The sequence below is a fragment of the Tachypleus tridentatus genome, chromosome 2 (genome assembly GCF_004210375.1).
Source record: "Tachypleus tridentatus isolate NWPU-2018 chromosome 2, ASM421037v1, whole genome shotgun sequence".
NCBI lineage: Eukaryota > Metazoa > Arthropoda > Merostomata > Xiphosura > Limulidae > Tachypleus > Tachypleus tridentatus.
This window is the reverse complement of record NC_134826.1, coordinates 110,479,829-110,505,826: the sequence shown is the minus strand read 5'-3', so window position 1 is coordinate 110,505,826 and position 25,998 is coordinate 110,479,829. Positions and strand designations below refer to the sequence as shown.

General features: G+C 33.3%; 1 protein-coding gene across 10 annotated transcripts in view; it reads right to left on the bottom strand.

The window, feature by feature from the left end:
- Positions 1-25,998, bottom strand: part of LOC143244829 (rho family-interacting cell polarization regulator 2-like) — a 110,090-nt gene that overhangs the window by 4,409 nt on the left and 79,683 nt on the right. For 9 of the 10 annotated variants that reach the window (XM_076490211.1, XM_076490209.1, XM_076490210.1 and 6 more), the window contains exons 14-20: positions 22,148-22,361; positions 15,303-15,435; positions 13,674-13,835; positions 12,953-13,093; positions 11,524-11,670; positions 11,238-11,284; positions 10,517-10,600 (exon numbers count right to left, since the gene is read on the bottom strand). In XM_076490211.1, the coding sequence (XP_076346326.1) occupies positions 10,517-10,600; positions 11,238-11,284; positions 11,524-11,670; positions 12,953-13,093; positions 13,674-13,835; positions 15,303-15,435; positions 22,148-22,361 (928 nt within the window). Of the gene's footprint in view, positions 1-10,516; positions 10,601-11,237; positions 11,285-11,523; positions 11,671-12,952; positions 13,094-13,673; positions 13,836-14,241; positions 14,285-15,302; positions 15,436-22,147; positions 22,362-25,998 lie in introns of all 10 variants that reach the window. The other variant, XM_076490215.1, reaches the window with a different exon arrangement.

Genomic DNA, 25,998 nt, shown 5'->3' with positions numbered 1-25,998 from the left:
TTACACCATTTTCTTATTTATATTAGACACACACGCATTATGTTTTCCCAACATAATCCAGATTTCATAGTTGTGATGTAAGCTACACATCTTCCAGTTGTCAAAAGGAGCGTGAGAATTAATTTAAAAGGTAAGTATCTATTTACAATTAAATTAATTCAGAAAATATAAACACAGACTTACCTCTGAAATACAAAAACAAAAATATCCATGTTATGGTGAAGAGAACTGGAAACTCATAATAGCCAATGGCTCACCAGAAATTTTAGTTCTCATGCAGGAAGGTAACAATCTAGACCACAACAATTAAAAACGTGGTGAAGCAGAACTGAAGGAAATCCAGCACCAAAATAGATTAAATGGAGGTAATTCATGGGAAAAAAGCAAGATAGATCAGATCAGCCTCATTAAAGACAAGACCAAATTAGAACACTCAAAGAATATTCTTCTCAGCAGGGTAATTCCTTTCCCTTTAAACAATATACAAGTAACAAAAAAGGAGAATGCTGCATAGTTACCTGTGGAATGATCACATTTAGGTGCAGTCATAACAAGAAGTCATGGCCAGATTGTAATACCTTGTTTTGTACTTGTAATGAAAGATTCTCAGAAGAGTATACCATTAATATCCAAAGACTAGATATACCCCAAGACTAAAGTTTCCTACATTTATGTCTGAAAAAGACTGATTAACTCATGAAAATTATCCATCCACTGGGCACTCAAAGAGAAACTATGAACACAGGTTGATCTAAGAATGGAGTGTATAATATGAAGACAATGCAATAGCAACACAAAATAGGTTAAGAATGATAAATTTAAAGCATTATTTCTAATCCTGGTTGAAGCTGCTATACAAAAAGCAAGATTGTCTCATCTTTGATCTTATGAATGCTACACAAGGTGGAAAAGATACCTGTTAAGACATCAGCCACCAGATGGAATTACACTTTTAGAGAACATCAACATAGAGGGTGAAATTTTGTCTAGGACATTCACATTGGAATACTTAACATCCAAAAAGCTCAACCTGAATTCATTCAAACAGTCTCAAGTCTCATATACAAAGATCTTGTTTTTATGTTTTTTAACTCTTTCTTTTTTATCGAGTTATTCCACAACCTTAGATGTTCCTATAATTTTAATAGGAAAGTTTAGTCATAGTGATATCACCATGCAAATAGGTGGGTTGGATCCACCTGTTAATTAAGCATGGACAAAGAATAACTTATGGATTTCATGTGGTTTGAAGAATGATAATCAGAAAAAATTATATTTACATAATGTGCAAGAATCTATTTAATTCTTTCAAATACTGGCCTGTATGATATTCACTGAAGGATACTGCAACCAGGATGCCAAAGACATCATAAAATAAGTTTTGGAGAGTTGTGATCTGAAATTCACTTTCACAACTTATGGTAACATACCATTAAACACAAAGCATCAACTAAGCAAGAAAACTTAATGTAACCAGAGCAAGATCCAAACAAACTAGTTCATTGTAAGAAGAAGAAATTTCTGAAATTCTTTAAATGATTAAGTAAGAACAAAATAACAATAAACAGTCACACAGTATGTAAAAATTGTTTTTATGAATGTGCATCAAGATCAGTAAGGGTAGGCAACATGAGTAACAAACAGTGTTTACTTCTCTTGCAGCTCAAGTCAAAGGTAAGACGGCACAATCAATGTACTAGCACAAAGTTTGAGAAGTACAAGAAGCATCAAGGGCTAGATATCAGAAAATTGTCTGTTCTATAACAGTAAAAAAAAGGTGATCAATTTACAATTTACTAAATGTTTAAAAGGAGAAGCCAAGAAACATAATACCAAATCAAAATCCTATTTAGGACAGTGCCTAAGAATTGTGTTGTTGAAGATAACAGGATTGGAAATGGTATTTGAATAATGTAGACAAAAGAGATTGATTGCTTCCATGACATCTGAAGGTGGTAAATAAGGCATTTCTGTAACCAACTAGAAAAGAAGATAAGTAATTATTATGATATAAATACATAAATATGCAAGTGGGTGAGGAGTTGGAAATAAACAAGATATAACACACAATTTGTTGAAACTCCAGAAGATAACTCAGCAACCTGAAATAGCTATAGTAGTGCATCTAGAAGAATAGGATTAACATTAAGATAACTGTGAAGAGAATCTGGGTTATTAGGCAAAGACTATGTAACAGTCAGCCTTAATGGCCATTGTAAAAAACAGACAGTTGAGGTAGTCATGAAAGACAGTTACTTGGTGGTAAGAGGATTAATTTCCTCTTTTAAAGATGATGCAACACAAAACTAAATATTGATTTGGGCAACATAGAAGCCATCTTCAGCTAAGACAATGTTATTTTTCAAATGTGGTTGGCCTATGGAATGGGTTGCTTTCAGATGTTGTGGAGGCAGTAAATTTGAGTGTATTTAAAAGAAAGCTTGAAAGATATATAAATGATAAGGACTGGTTGTAAATTTTCTAAAATAATTTTAATTTGGCTTAGAAAATGGGACAGCCAGTATGGACAAGCAAGTCCCTTGTTGTCCCTAAACATTGTTATTTTAAACTACAATTGAACAGGCCAAGATGGAGCAATGAGAAGAATCTGGAACTTCAATTAACTTATCTTTGCCAGGATCTGTAAAAGGAGGAGGCAGAGTGGATAAGTATGCACAAGTTGATAGATTCTTCCAAGACTGACTCAAGGCATCTGCTGCCAAAGTATTTGAATCAGGATGATTGGTTGAAGTAGTGAAGGCATGAATCTTCAAATTACCCACACATTCGTAAAGCTACTAAAAACTCAAGGGTGTATTCTGCAAGATGAAGGTGATGACTTCCACAGAGGAAAACCTTGAAAACTTTGGATAGAGGAGTTGTCCACAATAAAGGAAAGTAAATGAATGAATCAAAAAGACACATCTGATAAGTACAAATAGATATAGCAGGCATCAACTGAAAACTACACAATGCAAGTAAGACAATGGAATTAACATTATTTGCTTGAACATAAACAATGACCAGAAGTTAATATTTATATTACACTTAAAAGGTATATCTGAATAGGTACTCAACCTCAACAAAGCAATCTTGATCTTACGTCTTCTAAGTATTGATAAATAATGTTTTGCAATCACACACCAGTCTTTATACCCCATTAATTTCATGCCATATCTAAATATGTACATACATATCATGTGGCTACTCTCCACCAATAATATTTCACCCCCTAAATTAGCACAGCTAGTTCCTTCCAAAAGGTCTTACCTCTATCACACAAAGCTAGAATCCCACATTGTAAAGATAGAGGGGCTGGTTCAGGACAAAACACAGAAACCAAGAAGAAAGTGACCACCCAGAATAAACAGGTGTACTTTGGGATGAATATAGCACATATGTAAGGCACCCCACTACTTCTGGAACAGGTACAATTTTTGCCTTTGAAATAGGAAATGGATCTCATACAAACAGATATATACACAGCCTCAATCTAATAGATGAGGCTTTACAACTCATTGCCATCCTTAAGAGGATGTGCACTAATATAATTTAGTGTGACAGGTGAAATCCACATTGAAATGTAAAGAGAACTAATTATGTACATATTCAACCTAAGACAGGTGGGGTTCCATTATTCATTCTTCGAATTAGGAGTTTGTGGATAAAACAAAAAGCATAAGCATAGTGACTAGGATGTGTGGACCATTTTGTATACTCACCAACTCCAAACGCAAGTACACAACGTATCGTATCACATATCAAGCAATCAGAATTATGAAGAGGAAGTTAGGTTTTGGTCTAAACTGAACCCCCAATATAATTGTAAGAGCTAAGAGTAGAATAAACCAAAACCAGTATTAAAGAATTGTGGCATTGTTCCGACTCAACCATAAGAATTTGGTAATATTTGGAATTGACATTATGAGAAGAAATCAAATTACTCGACTATAAAAGCAGGAAAAAAGACATCTGGCATGCAGAATTTTGAGGACATTGAACACTTGCTCAACCTCAGGACTGTATGTCTTATGATCAGTATTACAAAGCAGACAATGTCCTCCAAACTCAACTGTAGGAGCAGAGAAAGAACCTCTAACCAGAATTAATAAGAGGGGCCTTTACTGTACAAAACTGTAAAAACAAGGTTGGGTCATCCTGAACCTGGTATTATAAGGAGGATCTTGAATAGGTTGGACCTGTTCCAACCTACTATTTTTCTTACTATTGTTTTCCACATAGAAAAAAGCATCCAGTAGAATCTGAAGGAGGGACATCAGATTTGCCTTTTTCTCATTGAATAGTTAATCATGAGTATGAATTGTGCAGCAAATTTCTAAACTCATTCAGCAGGAAACCTTCACAATCCACCATCCCAACAACATGGAACTGGTAAGGACTCCCATGCTCCATTGAAGGAAAAAGGAGGAATAAAAGCAGTGAAGAGGCTGGAGAATTAACACCAATTTATTCAATAAGAGAGTTTGTAGGGATGGGCTTAAATCTTCTGATTTACTCAACAAGTCCTCAAGTGATAGTCCATCATTAAGTGAAACTTACTTATAATTAGAAATATGTATATGTGTGAATTCTTTCCAGTTCTGGCCTGTAGGATTATCCACTAAAGGATACTGTAACAAGGATGCCAAAGATATTGCAAAATAGCAAACTTTGGAAAGTTATTACCTGAAAATTTACTTTTATGATATATGGTAACATCCCAGTAAACTAGAAGATTTCCCAATACAGAAGTAGTACTCAAATAAAATTCAGAAGGAAGAGAAACACAAGAGGAAGATGAAAGTGTAAGTAGAAACTGAATTGAAGGATCTATTGAACTCAAGGTTTCTACAGATGAAAACGTTGAAAACTTTTGATAGAGGAGCTGTCGAAAATAAAGAAGTAAATAAGTGACTCGAAACAGACATAGCAGTCATCAATTGAAAATTATATAGTGAGCAGCATAGTTCAGGTTTGAGGTAAAGGACACCTGAACTAGTAATACCCACCAAAGAGTAAGATCCCATTACCAGTGGTTCAGTCTAGGGTTTCTGATATAAAAGTGCAAATGAAATGAAGTGATAAGAATTACCCAAGTCAAAGGTGAATGTAGTTATGTAGAACTGTCATGGCAAAGAGATATACAGCCAGGTCCTCTAGAGAATGAGCAAAGGAGGCATAGGGAGTAATCCACGTTGTGGCATGAATGATCTTTTCCAAAGGATGTTGAAGTCATGGTGCTAAGGACAGTTATGTAATGAACCTGATAAGAAGAAATATTGTGGACATAGTAACTTTCTATGGATAAGTTCAAATATGCTAGTCTATTGAGTTAACAAACCCAACCAGCAAGCACAACAGGGAAAGATTATGGGAAACAGAAGGGTTCCAGGGAATAAAAAGTTCATTATGTGAACCCTGGAGAAAACAACAAAAAACACAGTACATGTCACACAACACCATAAAAAAAAACTGAACAAAGAAGCCAATTGGGAATGAACTGAGAGTTCAGGTGGGAAATGCATGTGAAAACCAAGTAGCCTCCATGAACAGTATAGATTTGAGAGAGAAGGGACCATCAGTGTGTATAGAATGACATGGTAGAGAAAGCACGTAACATTAAAAGGCAGAAACATCTAATTGATGACTTCCACAAGTGAGGAGGAGAAAAATGGGACTTGAGAGAGAAACGGTAGATAGAACATGAAGACAAAGGTTCAATGGGAAGATGAAAAAGGCATAAAAGACCACACAGATATACTAATCAGGCAAAGAAAGGAACATGGAAAATGCATGATCAAATGGAGTAGAAAAAGAAGAAAATCACATGGAGAGACAAAACCTGGGGAAATAGGTGTTTGACACCTTTTAGTTAAACATGGTTGAAGTGGACAAGCTGTTGTCAAGTAGCTAGGAAAGGAACAGAAGGGTGGAAGACTGAAACCATGCCTAAGAGTCCAAAAGCAGAAGTTATACCATATACCATCGCCCATGGTAAATGGACAAGGAAGAAGGTCTAATGGATCAGGAAAGAACAGAAGCAACAGGAGTTAGTTATTGGACTGAGACAACAGACCTGACAAAACCCATGCATGAAGACAGTGGAGTAGCATCTGATCAATTTTGACAGAATAGGGACAGAGAAAGAATGAAGGTAGTACAAGAAAAGGTCAGAGAAAGATAGAGCCACTAGCAAAATTAGAAGCAAAGTGGTTTGGAATAGGGAGAGAACTCTAGAGAGGAGATGAATAGAAGGATAAGCATAGATATGAAGTCCATTTCCATCTTGACAGAACATGACTACCCCTGGAAGTGACAGATGAAGAACAGGAAACTGAAGGAAAAGTTGGTGTTCCAGTAAGTGGTAAAGGCATTTATGAGGTATTCCTGGTTGAGAACAACAATCTAAAAACCTATAAATCATGGGTCCACTTCATGAGGAGAATCTTGTGAGCCCAGATTGTACCATAACTGTAGCCCCTGTAGGAGAAGTGGAACAAAGCTAAAAGGATCACCAAAAGCTCAACAATGGAGAGAGGGAGAGAAGACTCCTTGATTGACCAGAGATATGAGATGTCTTGGGAGGTAAGAACCACAGCCCTCTAAAAATGAGTTTGTAAACAGATACAAGTCCAGATGAGGTGGAGTTTCCAGCACCACCATCATTGTCTGGTCTCTAACTATCAAGCCAAGAATCAAAGGAAAAGTTCCACTGATCTATGAATATCCATCAAATGGAATGCATACGACTCTGACCCATGAGAGAAAAAGCTTCCAAGTAATTCATGCTCACAAAGAAACAGAACATTAAGCTGTAAGAAGTGTGACATGAAGGGCATGTGAAATGCTCAGTGATTTTCATTGATTGTATTATTCCTTGGAAACACTGACACAATGAAAAGAAGAAGAAATTTCTAGTCAAAAACATGAATTTAACTCCTCACAAATTAAGGTCTGTATCTCCCCTGCAGGTAAAATTGAACCTGGTTCCTGGGAAATCTTATTCATAGCATTTTTAACTAACAGGAATTTTTATAGTCAATAACAAGAAATAAAATGGAAGCACAGTAAAATAAAACTCTTGAAAAAATAAGCTGGCAAAGAAACACGGTTATAAGTTCCACTGCTCAGGATTGGAATTATAGGGCTGTAGTCCACATTCCACATTGGAAGCTAGTTCAATTAAACTGCAACATATACTTACTAATGTATCCAAACCAGCAGTCTTAGAGTGATGCATTATGATCCAGACATACAAATCTGAGTAGATGTGACTTGCAGAAGTCTTTTCACCTTCAAAGAGAGCTGAGCTTCTGGATAGTTGAGTGTACAATGTCAAATGATAGCTTCTTGCACAGAGATGGTGAAAGAGGAAGTGGAAGAGGTGGATGCTTCTGAAGGTATCATAGAAGCTGAAACCAGGGTGTAGCTGCCAATTTCATGCTATCAACTGAATCCAACAATGGATTGGAAGAAATCATAATTAGTACCTTAGGCAACATATGAATTGGAGGGAAGGTCTAGAATTGTAATCCCATCCAGATGAAATGCATCCATTGCCACAGCCCAAGGGTGAGGTAATAAAGACCAAATTGTCAATAGTTGGGTATTCCAATGAGTGATTAACCAAACAATCAGTCTTTCACATTGACAGCCATCCAACACAAAACTTCACAATGTGGCATCTATTCTGTTGGAAATGTGTTTATTTTTAGATACCTGATCTGCCACCAAAGTCATTACTTGTGGAACATGGCAAACTAGTAGGGTGATACAATAGGAGTGGTTGCAAGGAAGTAGATCCAAGGTTAGAAAACAAATCCCTGAATAAAATGCCCATCTGACAGTAAATGAAAGACTAATGTAGAATTGTTAAGTTTTAACCTGGCAATTTTCCCTTAATAAGCCCAGACCATGATGCATCACCTTTTGAAGAGCAAGAAAGATTAAAACATTGTGTATGAACCCTCGTCATCTGTGCACAGACCCTGGAATTCCCGATTGTTGAGTCATGCACCCCATTCCTAAAACGAGACACTTGTCAAGAGATGAAACATTTAAAGAGGTGACAGCAGAAGAACCTATAAGTATTTCTGATCTAACAACTCCTAGAGATCGAAGAGAATGATCCAGAATAATTAGAGAATCTAGTGAATTGATGTTCATGATTCATTGGTAGCATAAAGACCACTAAAGGGGCCTCTTAAATGTGTCCCAAAAGAATGAGGGATTTGAATAATGTCTACATTCCCAAAAGAGAAAGAATTATCCATGCAGTGGGAAAAGGAGAGGCAAGTAAGAGTTGAACTTTGTTTCACTGCATGGGGCTGAATGAGAATGAGCTGAAACTGAGATACATAAAATACCAGAACTGATGACCTACTGTATTGGAGTATGAAAAGATGTATCATCTCTGATATTGAAACTCACCTTGATTGTTTTTGAAAGTAGAAACTGACAACTGACAAGATGGTGCCAGCAGTAACAAGCTGGAATTGTAAATGCATAGGACTAGGGGATGAAGGTGATGAGAAAAAGCTCATACAATTTGGCAGAACCCATGTGGTGCTGATGCTAATCTGAAGGTAAGAACCTTGAACTCCAGTACCTGACTCTTGTGCACAGAAAAATGCTAATAATGGTGGGACATAATCACTATGTGCAAATAGGAGATGATAGCATCGAACTTGAACATCTATAATCCTGTAAAATATGCCAATGCAGAGTGAGGAACAAGTCGCTTGTAAACCTTGGAAAATCTAGAAATTAATATAGATATGAAAGATTGGTCATTAGACATCAATTTCCTGTCTTCATAGGCCCAACAAACAAATGGAAATAAAGCTTAGAAAGACCTGGCATGACTCTACCTTCAGTCTAACCAAACTAATATCCCAAGATCTAAGTTCTGAAATTTGAGGATCTGTGGGATATGAAAACCTTAAAACTGACTCAACTTGTAGTGCCCATGAATCCATGATTAAGGTTTATCAGACATCCAGAAATTCTCGGAGCTAACCCTCCATAAATGCTGAAGGCATAAAATAGTCACCAATGTCACTGGTGGGTGACATTACAACTGAGCAGCAGTACCCTTGATTATGGACAAAATTTATCCTGGGTACCAATGAATTGAGGGGCTGATGTCAGGATCCTCAAATAGGGGCAGAACTATGACCCCCTGTAAGAAATGATGAAAGTTGAGACACCAATGACAACAGGAATGAATGTAAAAGCTGACAATCAAACCAATGTGCATGCTAACAATGGTTTCTGCTTTTGGATTTGATGATCCTGAGTGTCTTCCAAAAAATGTTAGAGGGATAATAAGTAACTTGGCACTGTATATAGGGTCAGATAAATCATATAAAGTTGTCTGTTTCGGGAAAAGAACAAGTTAAACTATCTATGCCCACTATGCAAAATCAAAAGTCTATGGACTTGCAACTATCTCAGAAGACATTGATTTATTTAAGTTAACCACAAACTCCATTCAAAAATCCCAATTTTCCAGGAGCACATGTATTATTTGAGATATGCTTCTACTTGCAGTAGATAGGTTACATCACATAGTTCTCAGAACTGTGGTGAATAAGGCATAGCTATTCCTGCACATAACTGAGAAGTAAACCTCCCTACATGAACCCAAATGTCAGTGGATAGAGGGAAAATTAAGTATTCACTCCTAAATGCAACTGGGGAAACATCCAAAACATCACTTATTTGATGGACAAACTGAAGAGAAAGAGCTCAATGTAGCATATTCTAATGTGGTCCCCCCCTCTGCTCAGCAATGCCAGATATCAGAGGTGGGATATTAGAGACCTGATTTGCCTTCCTTTCAGAAATAATCTGAGAACACGTCACATATTGGCTTGCCAAACGAATTTTATTTTATTTAAAAAAAAATTATGTAACAAGAAGAATGAATTCATAAAAAATAGAATGGAGAAACCTGTTAGTGAATGCCTTGTCTTGAATGAGGTGCTTATATACAGTACCAGGTCAGTTGGTGCATTGGTGTAGGTGGAGAATGTCACAAGACAAACATCACCAAGGACAATTAAGTGTGGTACAAAAGTCTGAAGCAAGCAATAAAATATTATACCAATGCTTAGATGAGCAAAGGAAGAAACGTCAAGTAGTAGATGTTGTGTGAAAGGAGGTATGTTTTGGAATAAACACTTGCTCTTTTTGAAATGGATCCTGAACGAGCACAATTACCTTTTAATAGAAAGTTACCTACCTTTTGAGATCCTAACAAATAAGAAAATTAAATAGCCTGATGATGTTTCAGACTTATGTCTGAGAACCAGTTGCTTTTTTACATACTTAACTTTAAACTTGTAAAGTTATGGTTTAAATTTTAATAAACATATTTAAGGAAATGAGACTGTTTAAATGTTTTGTTTATAAGAATCTCACCGATTTTCTAAACCTGAATATTTTAAAGACATAACAATTAAGATGTAATAGGAAAATGAAAATCTTAAATTAAAAATATGGAAAAAATTACTTTGAGTGCTGCCAATGCACAACAAGAACCTTGTCGTATTTGTGGATCATCTGTTTCTAACCCCTCTAGAAATATAGATATAATCTAAAAAAAAACAAAAAAAAAAACATTAACATAACATAAATCTTAAAATTTTTTGAAAAGTAACAATATGTGAATACAATTTGCACTGCTTGAGAATAATCTATTAATTTAAAAACAATTTAATTTTTTATATTTCTGGTATTTTATATATTGATTTCTGCTGCTAAATAGAACTATCTTTCCTAGATTATTACATCATTCAGTTTCCTCAATGAGCTTGAAAATGATTACATAATAGATATAATTTTACAGAAGTTACATTTAATATGCATAATAAGGTTCTGTACTTGTTATTGAAAACAATTTTATTGTATAATCTTTATGATGCATAATGCTTAAAACACATGAAAGTAATTTTTACACTATTTTCTACACAAACATCAGATTTTCTTTGGTACAACCTAAATTAAGAAAATTCTGAATAATTATTATTCAACTTTTATATTAATACCAGACATAATACATTACTGAAAACACACTTAAATATGATGTTTTCAGGTCACTATCTTTTACTTTCATTGTGCAAGGTAATGGCTGTGTGTTTAGCATCTAGTTTCTTGCTTAACAATGATAATCTGATATCCTATAAACTGCAAATTACAAAGCAGAATAAATACTTCAAAAATGGAGAACTTACCCGTTTCCTAACTGTGGAGTTCCTAGCTGTATCATTAAGAAATGATTCTACATAAAACAGATATTTTAATTAAAGTTTTGTGACATTACAATGCAGTAAAATGTATAGAAGATTTATTTGAAACATATGTTAAATCTTATTGTAAAATAAAACAAAAGCACTTGATTTTTTTATAGCTTAGCAAATACTATGGCTAACATTTTTTAAAATTTTCAAAATAATTAAAACTACATGATGACTGCAGGATAAGACAGGTTACTCACTTACAGGTTAATACTAAACTTACTAAGAAGTTTTGGTGTGGCAGAACCTTCCACAGTAAGCATTGGTGCAATGGTAAGCCAAGTTCCTGATGACAATGTGCTCTTCTTACATGATAAAAGTTTCTTTATTGTAGTTTGATCACCATTTTGAAGAATCTCTATTTGAGTAACTGAAATGAGTTTTGAAAATATTGTAAACATCAGAATATTATAAAGAAATGCAATTTCTTAGTCTTCAATATGTATACATATACTTATTGTTAGTTTCACTGCACAAGCAAAATAGTTCAAGGAAATTCAAAATTATTTTTTAGTAATATCCAATCTAACACAAACAATACTTTGTTCTATATAAATATTAGGTTTCTGAAAAATTAATTACTTTGGCTTCATAAAACCTTTAGAACTAAACTTGGCATGTAACTACTCCTTTATTCTATACTATAAAGAAATATCAGAATTCTTATAAACAGAGTAGTTCCTTGAGCTTTCACAAGTAAAATAATTGAAAAATGTTAGTCTCATACTTTTGTACACAACACTGAACACTTCACACATGAAACAGCTGCTAATTCAATATATTCTTGACACAACTTCAAAACCTTTAATTCAACAGTATAAGACTGGTAAAAATTCAATAACTTTTACATCAGAAGCTGGGAAAAAGAACTAGAAAGAAACAGCTTTAAACCTTAATCACAAAAGCTGTTTATGAATGCAAGTAACACCTACAAACTTGCCGATTAAATTATAACTGAAACATTATTGACCATAGACAATACATCTTATTTACATAGACAGATGCACTAATTTACAAATGTCCGCTCACTATAGCTATTGTAACATAACCTACTGTGCTACCCAGTGTCTGGGAATTGTCTCACTGTGAAAATATCTATTTAATCTCACAAAGTATCAAGTATTGTGCATAAATAAACTGAGCAGATAGCTCAACTAAAAATAGAGGAAAATGTGTACCTGCATGAACATAATAAACAACAGTAATAATCAACAAAAAAAAGGAATACAGCTCACAAAAAATATATATAGATTGGTAGACAACTTTTAGTTTTTAATATTTCTAGAACACATGGTATATAAAAGGTCTCACTAATTAAATAAACTTCTTAAAAACAAAGCATTTTCCTAAATAGTTATTCTATCCAACATTTAAGGTTAAACTTGTAAGACAAGGAGTAATAGAATTAGAACTCTTCAACCTACAGCCAAACTAGCAAACCACTTTGCCAAGCAGAGCCAAAATAACATGCAAGCACTGCATACTTTAGTACTTATTTGTAAGCAGTGCATAAATTTCCCTTCATATAAAAACTGAAGTGGAATCAATCTGCTCTAACATTCTATGAAAAACAAAGCTCAACTACAATAAGAGAGATATTCTTATAAATCAGCAATGATAGATATTTGCATAGTTGTTCTTACTGATCTAACCTTCATCTGCAAGCCTATTGAAAAGATCTGCCAAAGAACAATTTTGGTTTTCATAATACTGCTGGAGCTGGAATACAGTAAGTATGGCTTCTGAATAACACGTGGCTACATCTAGAACTTTGCACAGAAAATGTTTGGAAACTGAAAAGATAAATTGTTTTTAAATTTTAAGACAGTTTACTCAACTTCAGCTTTTAGAATGTTTTAACAATTAACATAACTATATTACAGTATATATCTATATATAAATTAATAGGAAAGCATACCACTATAAAAAGTAGCTAGATGCAAAATTTTCATATAAAAATACTTAAAATTGCTAGTGCATGTTAATTTTAAATTGGTACCCTAAATATTTTGCAAATGCATGTGAAATCCAAGTTTAATGAAAGTTAGCTAATAGTAACATTATTTAAGGCTACTAGCAGTAAAGGTCCACATTTGAGAATGTTTATTCATACAATACCTCACCATGATTATTACTATATTGTTTAAAAATAAAATATACAATGTAATAGCTTACAAAAATAAATAACCTCACAAAATGAAATTACTAGGTTATACAGTTTTTTTTTTTTTTTTTTACATTGAAACTTCTTATAAACAACAAAGTAATTTGAGATATTCTGCCCTAGTAACCTTTGATCTCATTCTCAGGCATCTTAAAATTCTTTCAGTACGAAACATTCGATTACTTTAAGTACTTAATATTACAAAATACCTTTAATGGACAATTGGCGATATTTTCTGTCAAGCACATTGTCCAATATACTAGTCAACAGAGGTGTTATTTGTTCTGCACTTAAACATAACACTTCCCCTCCTCCAGAACAATGATCCCACAAGTGTTGAAGTTCTGGGTATTTACTTATAAGTGTCCTTCCTATGATGATGAAATTCAATTATATTGTACACTTGAAGATTTAGAAAAACCAGTAATGTTGTTTCAATGCAGACAAAATGGTTATAAAGCATAGTTCAATATATGGTGTTCCAAAGCATTTTAAAGTAAAAAAAAAAAAGTTACATATACTATAAACTTTAATCAGTGCCTTTCTGCCTCTACATCAGCTCAGTTAAAATCGACTAGCAGACTTATTAAACTTTAAATTGTACTGTATTGTCATTAAAACTCACTAAGAGAAAGCTTTTTATTATATCTCAAGTAATAAATTAAATCACTGAAAGTTATCAAGTTTAAATCTTCATTTCTATATCTGATTAAAATTTTACAACTAAATTAAGTGGACATGCAATTGTGTTAATTTTTTGAGATGCAAACTGCATACCTAGCTCTGATCTTGGTGAAAGCCTGACAGATCCTGTGAATGTCTACAAGTAAAAGTGAAGTTTTAGTTCACAATGGGCTCTCTCTTTGAAGCTCTTGTAATGCAATTTAAATATCTTGCATCAGAAGTTTCGCTGGTTACTCTAAGAGTACATTACTCCTAATATTTCTTTAAAATCATTCACAAGTTCGTTAAAGATGAGGAAAATCTCTACAAAGGTTATCAGTCGTGTTCGTTCCTCAAGAAAATTGCAGTAAGGCATGGGAGATATATCAGATGTAAGGAGGTATAAAAGTTAAGAAACTTGGCAGAAATGTCAAAGAATTTGCATCACTTTTTTTTTTTTTTTTTAAAGTAAGCCATTTCACAGTGGAGATGTTGCCAACATTTCTACTATCTATATTTGGTGCAGCTAATGCATTCAGTTTAAGCATAAAGTTAAATTTTGATTCTATAGAAAACAATATTCTACATTAAGAAAATAGCATGAAACTTAAACAGCAGCAATACTTTTATTCTCTATATTATAGTTGGATATTTTGTTAATGTATATTTTGGTTCTTATGGAAAACAAGTCAAAGTGTTGAAAATGTCATTTATAATTTTTGATTTGTAGAATTTTATTGTGGTACAAGTTTTATTCAAACTTAACTATTTGCAATAACTATTGCAGTAATGATATATAGGTTATTCTACAAAATATTTTTAATATATAGGAAAGTTTAACAAAGATTTGGTTTATAAGGTAGCATGCTGAATTTGGTTAAGATCAATCAACTCTTAAAAGGAGATACATCCATGGACTGACAGACAAAGTTTCCACTCATATTCAATATCACACCAGTATGGCTTAATATGTGTATCCCATTGGTAAAGAACACCTGGACTCTGATTTTTTAATTCAACTCTAACAAATGAAGTTTGACAGAACTGGATAATTATGAAATCTTAAAAGAAAAATATCAATCCCAATTAAGCATAATTTAAAGTAATTAAAGCTTATCAGGACTATACAACTTTTTATTCTGTCTTAAGCGATAAATTAGTTGCTTGAAACTTACCTGCACTTAGTCGTCTATGATTTCTCCAATCGTAAATTAAATCTAACAAGAACGTCAGAACAGTAGCTTGTTTTCTAAGCTTATCTATTGAGTTTACTTTTTGGCATTTTAGTGGCCCACATGAACCCAAATTCTGTAAAAAAGATTTTTGTATAATTTCTTGTAATATATAAAAATGCTTTTTTTTCTGATCATACAAACTTAAAAGTTTGTAAAAAAAGGAACACAAACAACCAAACAAAACATTTTTGAAATGGCATTTAATGGTGCAGTTCATAATGAAACATCTAAAGAAAATGTCCTGGTATAGCTTGAGGAGTGACATTAATTTAGTTTGTTTGCTGGACTTTGTAACAAGCTATTTAAATACTATCTATCTATGTGATGCAATATTTTTCTCAGATAATTCCTAACTGAATTCGCCATTACAAAATTAATCAAAATAATGACACATTGTATGATAATTACCCATTGTGAGCTGTCTTAACATACTACATTCTCAAATATACTTGAAACTATTAGTTAATTTAGAACATAAAATACATTGATGTAGAAAACAGAAGAGTTTAAAAATGTAAAAGGTAAAATAGGAATAAGTTTTTGATTCAGTACATTCTCTAAATACAAGACTTAAAATGGTTCCTATACCAAAAATGGTTGTCAACAACATATCACAGCAGTATCTATTTGTTAAAAATAAATCCTTAGTCACTACCATAGAGTATAAATAACCCTAAGGAATTTTATTTCATTAGTAACTAATTTTCATATTTTCTTATAATACTGAGATTTTTTTCTATCTTCATAAATGCATTCAGATCTTAACTTTTAAAATAAATTAGGTTTTCAAAAAAAACGAAAAAGAAATGGAGCCAATGCCATTGCACTAAATCACCCAAAATATGTTAAAAGCCCATTGCTTGTAACCTTGTCCTTTATTCCTAGTCCCATCAGGTCATTTTTGTAAAATCAGCTGTAAAACATTTATCTATCAAATGTTGAAGTTTACAGCTTTTGATTACTTTATTGATGATATGAAAATAAATTCAAACCATTGAGTTAAATTTACAAACATTTCTCAAGATTGTTACTAAAAAGATAACAAAAATGTGATTATCATGTTGTGATGCAAGAAAAATCGATTTAAATGAAACTCTGGAAAGACATCACCATTCCTAGATTTAATGAAATAGTGAAATTTACAATGAATAAAGTGAATGATGCTAAATGCCTTGTATCATTGCATTATAATACAAAAAGAACTTCAAAAGTTATAAATTTCCTTTACTGAAAATGTATTTCTAATAGGCACATACCTTTTCTCATTACATTAGCTATTCTTGTTTAGTGTTGCACCTTTATCTTTACACATACCACAAACCTCGGATCACTCCCCATTGAAATTACTATATTTTAGTGTGTGCTTCATACAAATCTTGCATCACCCATCAACTAATAGTAGTATAGCATGCAACTTCCCTCTACACCTCTTTACCAAAATTTTACGTTGAAGTTTGGTTGGTCTGAGCACTAGAAAAGTTTGTAGGAAGGGCAAGAAGTGCAAGAGAGGTAAGAGCCTATAAGAAGTACATTTTCAGTATCGGAAAATTATAACTTCTAATACAATACATACCTTCTCTCACAAGATTAGCTAGAATCCCACATTGAGGTGGAAAAGTGGGTGTGAAGGAATAACAGAAAAATCCCCTAAAGCATCCAAAGGATATCCCAAACCATGAAAGAATAATTCACAGGAAGGGAACTGCTCCACTTCTAAGTTAGGTATACTAATTGCTTGTGTGTATGATTCATAAAATACAAGGGTGAAAATTATGAGACGTTGAGTCGCTAGGATGTGTTGGACTGTACTCAGAAAGTCAACTACATCCAAATCCTCCACCAGGAGGTACCAACATCCATGTAAGGGTAGAATGAGGATCATACTGCTTTCACCTCCAATGCAGTAATGCTACATGTGAAGCTGAATCTTTTTGCCAAAGATGGAACAAAAATTGTATGTGAAGATGCAGGATGGGAGCAAAGAAAGAGAGACAGGTGGTAAGAGAAATAGACATAGGGGGCATTAGAAAATAAGGTTGTACTGGCAAGTAAAGTGCAATCAGGAGGACCTGACAAGGAGGAGTGTGTCAGAGAAATCACCAAATGAAGTAATTGGATAGAAGGGTACCCATAAAAAAAAGGTATGTGTGACACCAATCATGGCTGAAAGAATCAACAGCCAGAGCCTGTGGATGAGGCTTCAAGTAACCAAAACAGAGGCAGCCATATACTGAGACCCATGGTAAATTCATCCAGTTGGGTAGTTTTATCCAGTTTTATCGTTCGATAAAAATTCCTGAAAACGAGTATCATATCACCACTCCATTGGAGAGATTAAGTTTGTGTAAAAAACCATCTGTAACTGGATTGAAAGCACCCAGCACATTACATGTGAGAAGATGAATGTGATACATACAGGCTAGAATTTCCTTTATGGTTGGTGAACGTTACCATTGTAGAACCATCTGAAAGAAGCACCACCAGACAGTTACAGGCAAGAGAAAGGAAGTAACGTAATGATCGAGAAATCTCAAGAAAGCTGAAAAATTTACTTAGCAAAACAGTCATCTGCACACCAATGGTACAAAAATTTGTAATAATTCATCCAAGCCTTACAACTGTGAAAGGAAGCATTTGCAAACAGATGTGTAACCAGATGTGAAGGAGAAAGTTAAGTCCATTTACTTATGGGCTTAGTCCAGCCACCACTGTACGTTATCTCTCAGCAAAGTAAGGTGAATGGTTGCAAAGGAGGATCCCATACAAAATTGCACTGCGAGTAGTATGTGACTGAGTCAACTAGCACAATGAATTCATAGGTCCATGGAATACAAACTTAGAGGAGAAAGTAGAGTGCACAAGGACTGGATGAGTCAAAGTAAGGACTTCTCAAATGTAAATAACCAGCATACTAGAGATGCTACAGAAAGATGATGCATGAGAATAGTTGATTCCTGTTCAGAGTGAGCTAAAAGGAGCCATACATCCATGTACTAATGGAATTGCAACCTCAGAGCCTGAAAATGACTAGAAAAGGCTCTTACAATATGATAAATCACCTATGTGGATGAGGCAAGTCTGAAAGCAGTGCCCAAAATAGGCAAACCACCCCTAGATGGACAAACCAAAAAGACAGTTGAAACTAGAGTGCTAATGGAATATGGAAGTAGGCAATGAAGACATTTATTACTGGCACCCACCATCAGGTAAAAATACCAGGGTGAAAAAATACCCCATGGTGAACTTAAGGAATGTGATGAAGTGGTTGAGGTGAGAAATCTGACACCTGCAGTCAATCCCCAGTTGTCATGGGAACAATAGAACTGGAAGAAAAACCCCAGAGTGGTGGTGAACTGCTCTGACTGCCTAGTGCAAAGTAAATTCCAAACCACTTTTGACAGATGCAGACATGTCATAGGAGTGCCAGGAGGAAAGGAAAGTAGATAAATCCTTCTCAAAGAATCTGTAGCACCTATTGATTGTTGATGAAGTGAAGCTGGTGAGGTACTGTATTGAGGAAATTGGTGAAAAGAATTACCCAGAATTGAAGTAGTGGGAGAAATAGATGGTATATGAGGTTCCAATGGATACAAATAGGTTAAAAACGTTGTAAGGGTAGACTACTGTCAGGCTGACATCAGAGGTTCAATATTGGCAAGGACTAGAGCAAACAAAGATTCAGAAAAGGAGAAAAAACAAAACCCTGAAATATGTAGAGAATAAAATGATCCAAGACAAAACTGAGTCCCTAACTAGAAGGCCTCAAGAACAGAGAAACTATGTATGTAAGGCCATAGCTGAAGACAAAGTGGAGGAGAGAAAGTTTATTGGCAAATATCTCTCAGGATATCATTGAAGATTCTCCATAACATCATGAAGAGATAATGTTAACTTCAAAATGCATTGCACAGAAAAGTTTCCAAAAATAAGTGCAGAAATAAAGCACTGTAAATTAATAAATAATAAAAAAAAGAATCTGGTTAAACAAATCAAATGAAGTTTAGAATGAACAACTTTGTGAAGAAAACAAAATCAAACATGCAGCAATAAATTAAAAAAAAGTACACCTAAACTGGAATGCTGTTAAACAAGAAGAGAATGTTTGGTAGAAAAAATGTAGAGGTAGACAAAATGCATCACATTATTGTGCTATGCTACTATCGATTGATGGATAATACATGATTTGCATGAGAGAGCTGTATGAATATATATAAATTTCAATGAGGGTGGAGCGGAAAGTTTGTGGCCAGCAAAAAGATAAAATTGCACACATAATGAGGGCAGAACAACAAGAATAACTAATCTTGTGACAAGGTAAAAACTGTACTGGAACTCCCTGTTTTCTCCCTAGAATTTAGAAAGACGTATACCCAAAGCCATCCTGTTATATCTGCTTGATGTTTTGCAATGAAAAAAAAATATTTTTTGTTATTAGCTCACTGACATAAGGAAAAAAAAACATTCCTCATATTATCTCCATTACTAAGTTCTAATTTAATAATTAATAAAAACAGTTGATTCACCACGAACTTCAAAAATCACTGTACATTCTTTTCCACATGGTTAATGTGAATAATTTTGAATACAGTTACTATTAGATATTTTATCACCCAGCATTAAAACAAAACCATCATTCCATGATGACAACATTTCTATGCAAGTCAACTATATAATAACAAAATTATATCTCAATAGAACCACTTCACTCACAAATTTACAGTTTTTATGGCTACACAGACAAAGAAATGAAAACAATTGCTATAAATTGAAGACAAAAGATAAAAGTAATTTTAATAGAAGCCATTTCTTGCTTCCAATGTTATGAGAAAAGCAAGTGCATTTACTTTTAATGAAGTTCTAAGCATAAGTAAAAAAGGAAACACTTAACTATAATCCTTTTTTGTGTCAAAATACTATTATGTCAAAAACCACAGTGAAGTGTATTATAATGAACAATCACAATGTTCTTTCTCGTAACATAACCTCTAATTCAATAATTAAGGCCCAACCATAATTACTAGCTAACATGACACAAATTAAAAAAGTTCACGAATAAAAGTTTCAAATAAGAACATCAACAACATAGGAAAACAACATTAGGTTACATGATGGATTAGTAAAGCAAGCAGATGAGTTACTTTAAAAACATTCCATATATAACCCTAAAAAGGTTACATAAGCTACTGAAAGTTGTAAGAAGAGCAGGTAAAATACATTGGACAAACAATGGAAAATTTAATGAACAGGCATGTAAAAATGCAGGTTGCATGAGGCCGTAAAACAAATTATCTCTATTAAAATATCTTAACACTATACAAGACTTCCTTTTGAATGACATAAAATATATTTACAAAAATATTGTTTATAATCTACAAATTTTGCAACCCTTACACTTCTCTATTCTGTGTGTTTATTATTCCATACTCTAGGTAGTTATTTTTCTCAAATTCTTTATTATTTGTTTTAAACATGTATAGATACTTTATGACTGTCGTAGATGCATGTATGTAAGGCATGCTTTGTAAATAGTTTAAATTAATTTAAAGGAATTTTACTGTACATGTATTAGCAGATTTTATCTCTTACATAAAGCTGAAAGTTATCCTGAGGAGCTAAGAAATCAATCAAAAAGAACATTTCCAGTTTTAAAAGTCTACAGAATGTTTGTTTTACATACTTGAATGTTCCACTCACTTCTGAACTGTAAATGCAGGAAGCTTTGTATACTTAGTTTTATATTGCATAATTTTGTACTGCTGTTAAAACTGTTTAGCCAACTTGATTGTTACTCATTCATTACAAATATACAAGGCCTAACATGGCTTGGTGGTTAGAGCACTTGACTTGCAGTCTGGGGGACATGGGTTCATCATCATTAACATGCTTATCCTTTAAGTAATGGTACACTGTGTAACGTAATGTAAAATCCTTCCTTTTATTGGCAAACACTAGACTAAAAGTTAATGGTGGATGCATTGACTGACTACCATTAGTCTAATCTATCATTTATAAATTAGAGACAGCTCTTGAGCAGCTTAATGCAAAATCTATAGACACACAAAACCAAATTTAAGTCTTACTTTTCCTTTTATACCTCTTTATATTTATATATGATAATAAGCACTTGCTCCAAATCTCATCTATTAAAACATCCATCTTTAAATTATCTTCCATTAAACAGTGCTTTACATTTATGTATTTTCTATTTTATGTTTCCTGCTGGTATAATTGGCCTCATAGACAATAAAACACTTTTAGGGGCATGTACGATACAGCAAATTTAATGATAGTGACCATTTTTTTAGTAGTGATTTATTGTGCAGGTAAGCCACAAGAATTATATCACTTTTGAGATGTGATCTAAGAAAACAGCTAGCAAAAACAGTTTGATGATATACTGGTACATATAATCAAAGAGATACTAAAATATCCTTTAAACAGACAATTTGAAGAGCAATCTAGTGAATATGAAACATCCTTTAGTGGTGCTCAACGGCAATAGATATCACAGTTAAAAGTGAACACTTAATGTTGATCAACTGGAGTGGTAATTACCAAGAAAATAAAATGCCCTCTTAAGTGACAAAGTGGAGCACTGGTCATAGTAAAATATTTTTTGTAGTGATAAGTTGGACAATAAGAGTAAAAACTGAATGTCTTGTACTTGTGAACACCTGGAACACTGGTCAAGGATTTAATACCTTATCTATAGCAATAAATGAACATGTGATGTAGGGATAAAATAAAACTATTGATGTTAAAGTCTCATTTACAAAACAATATACCTCAATCAGATGTTGACAGTACATAAGGTGAGTAAATACTGCAAGGTACAACTGTTCAGAGTCAGAAGATGAAGACTGGAGACTTATTCCAAAATTGAGGGCCACTTTCTCTCTTGGATGATCAATTAACTGTTGGGTAATTGAAGCAATCCCAGAGTCTGAAGTTTTTACAGTGTTACTTGGATTTACACCAAGAACTTCATCAACAGTAATGCTAAGCAAAGAAATAATAGTTACAGCAACAGCAGTAAATCATTCAAAAACACAATACAAAAAGAAAATTTACTTTACAAATGATCTCTCTCGATAACGAGATATACGTTTTTGGAGAAATTTGCATATAAATAATGCATTCACAGATTTCATAATTTGGATAATATAGTGATATATGACAATTCATTTAGTTACCATATGCCTGTAGAAGATTGTTTGCAGTATGGATTTAGATAATAATGCACTTTAAGTTTTTAAAGATTTTTACAAGCTCAAAACATGCACCAAGATAAGCACCCAAGTTTCTATATGTTAGCTCAAAGTATACACAGTTATCAGTGATGTCGAGAAAACCCACTTGTAGAGAAATATATATGCAAAAATGGCTCGTTTGGGTTGAGAAGGTCAAAACGTTGTTCGCTCTTTTATGTAAAATATTTTCTCAACCCCAATGAGCCGTTTTTGCATATATACACAGTTATCTTTATATCATTACTATTAATATCAGAGTGGGGAATGTTTATGCATACACTCACTCACTAAAAGTTTGCTAAAGCTGCAAAAAATTGAATCTAAATTACAAAATATCTCAGTTAACTACTGACCATACATACACTAACCTCATTTCTCCTTCTAAATTCACCCCCTCAGAAACTTTAATATTTTGTATTTCTCAGAAGTGCACACTTAACAAAGATCAGTTAGGCTCTTCGTTTGTTAGAAAAAGAAAATAAATTACTAAATATACATACATGAAATAGCAAATATTTTAGAAATAACCTGACTGACCCCAATATAACCATCATTTGCAAGAATTAAAAATGAGCATTAGGAGGATAGTCAATGACAACTTAAAAAAATCATAATTAAAATATTATTTCAAAAAGTTTATGGAAAACTAGAAAAGTGAGTAGGTGACTGTGCTAAAAGTAGCTTCTAAATTCAGTGGGAAAGTGAAAATGTATGTAGGAAGTTTAGAGATTTTCAAATATAACCTAATTCATTCAGTGTGCATTACAAAAATTCAAATCTTTCATGAAACTTTAAAATGGATCTCCAAGAAAAATATACAAGTTGAAAGATCCAGTGTTCCAGATTTAAAAATGGTATATTATGCATCTATTTCGTGTGATAATAGTTTGTTAGATTACTCTGGAATATGCGACATGAAACTGACTTTATTGTAATAATAATAATAATACATAATCATGAAATATATTTTACCCTTTACAACTCACTTGTAATATATCTTCAGGAAATATTGAAGTTTTACACAAATTTAAAGTCCAGTATATATTTTAGTAATTTTACTACATTTTCACACATGTAATTATGACATCCTTGTACGCCAGATGTAAAAAGGTCAAATTAGCACAAACACACTTGCTCAGAGAAAGGTTATATACTAAACACTTATTCCATATGCTTGTATTTGCTATTTGAGTTATCCCTCCCTAGAATCATAAGCATTCCCAGAGACTTGTAAAAGTTTGAAGATTTGGGATTAATCTCCTGTGAATATGTCTGCCCGGAATGATAGTTGACAAAATAATAGGAATAATTACAGAAACAAACTAAAAACCAGATGATGAATTTGTTTATTATTGAAGAAAATGGAAAAGTGATATAACATATATAATGCACTAGTATTTTGTGTGTAAGACCTAAAATTTACACTTTTTGCATATGCTGCCATAGAACATGTCAACATAATTGTGGTACATCCTGAAAAAGTGTCTTTGGCAATAAACAAGGAAGAAAGACAACTATGTACCTAAGATACACCTAAAAAAGATGTAGCCAGTTGAGTGGTCAATAGAAAGAAAGTGTGAGCCATTTGTTATTGTAAAAATGAAAAATAAATGTTGAGTGAATGCAGAAGTGCTGTTCCATACATTTCCTGTTGAGTAGTCAACTGATAAGTTACCCTGCAATAACAAAATCAAAGTAAATGATGGAATATCATTTGAATAATAGTATGAAGATGGGAATCTTGTATATCCTGTTAGCCAAAAGTAATTGCATTGAATTTGAAATTTGGAAGCCCTCATGTTTTCATTTGGAATATGGTGCCTCCAGGTAAAGTTTGAATTGAGAAAGGTCTCTGATAAACCTTGAATCTCCTGGTTTCTTTAGAACCAAAACCAGACACGAGAAAACTATCTCACTACTGCTTTATTTAAGGGATCTTAGAATTTGCTGGTTTTTTGTTTTTTTTAATCCAGAATTTGTAAACAATATGAACCAGAAAAGAAAAGAGGAATAAATAACACGTGAAAAGAAAGAGAAAAATGATGACAAAATTTAATACCAGAGTGAAGGATCAACTGAAATCAATAATCTCACAGAAAAAGGGCAACAGATGAACATATGATCCAAAGCAATACCCTTATACTCTGGATGGGAAATAAGCGAGTAAAATAGATACTTAGATGAGTTAAGAAGATCTACCTCACTTATCTTTACCTTTAGCTACTCAGGAGGGTTGAAAGGAATGGGAAGTAGTAGTAGATACTGACTGTAAAGAAGACCAGTATGGCAAAAGGGTAAATATTGTTTACTGATAGTTTCAAATAAATAAAAGGTACTCTAACAGCTTGTGCTGACGTGCTTTTGAATGGAAAACTAGTTTGAATGAAGTTCCTGCAAAGACAAGCCAATGCAGTAAAAATATTAAGTGGGGAAAACAAATACTTTAAAACACATCAAAATGGGCTGAGATGACAAAGGGCATAAAAGCCAAAAGGTAATAGAAACAACGTAAACAACACTCACAGCTAAGGAAGATTGCAAGGTAGAAATTTGAGCTTGATAATTAGAATAAGGAAGACAAAAGTAGCTAATAACTACTACAGAAAAAAGTCTCAAAAGGAGACAAATTATAGTATGTAGGTAGAAAAATAATGAATGATAAAAGAGAACAGATCTGAAAGATGCCCTTCCCCAGTTACAAATCTGAGGATTAAGAACTTGAGAAATAAGAGAAGAATAGATGTATCTGCTAAAAAGCCATCTGAATGATCATGTGGAATATGAAGGCTAATTCATATTTTTCTATTTTCAAAAGCATCAGCAATGACATGAAGTATCAATATAAAGTGAGATATGAAAATTCAAGAACTGAAACATCCACTATGACTGTACTAACCTCAGGGAAAGCAAAAATTGTTGGTTCAAGATTTAAAATAGAGCATATATGACAATAAATAAATAAAATAAACAATCAGAAACTACTTGGGATTAGAACTAACTGTCAAATCCTCTTTTCCAGAAACTGAAGGTAAAGAGACCTGAACAAAATATTGGACTTACTCAACATCACCAGAAAAGGGTGGATTTCTACAGCAAACAATTCAGCTGTAAATTCCAAAAAAATATAAGCTTGCAATGCAGCCACAGGATCTCCCTTTTATTATATAAAGGTAGACTGAGTAAGACCAGTAGTCTCTACAGAATTTCTGATACTGGTAAAAGAATTTAAATGAACATTAACATTGTATTCAAGATTCATAATGTAACTGGTACACTATACCATAACCTTAATCTGTCACGAAAGTAGTGTATCTACAGGATTCTGGATTTTTATTTGTTCCTTTCATTTCTTGTGCAGGTGTTATGGGAACCTGGTATTACACTCC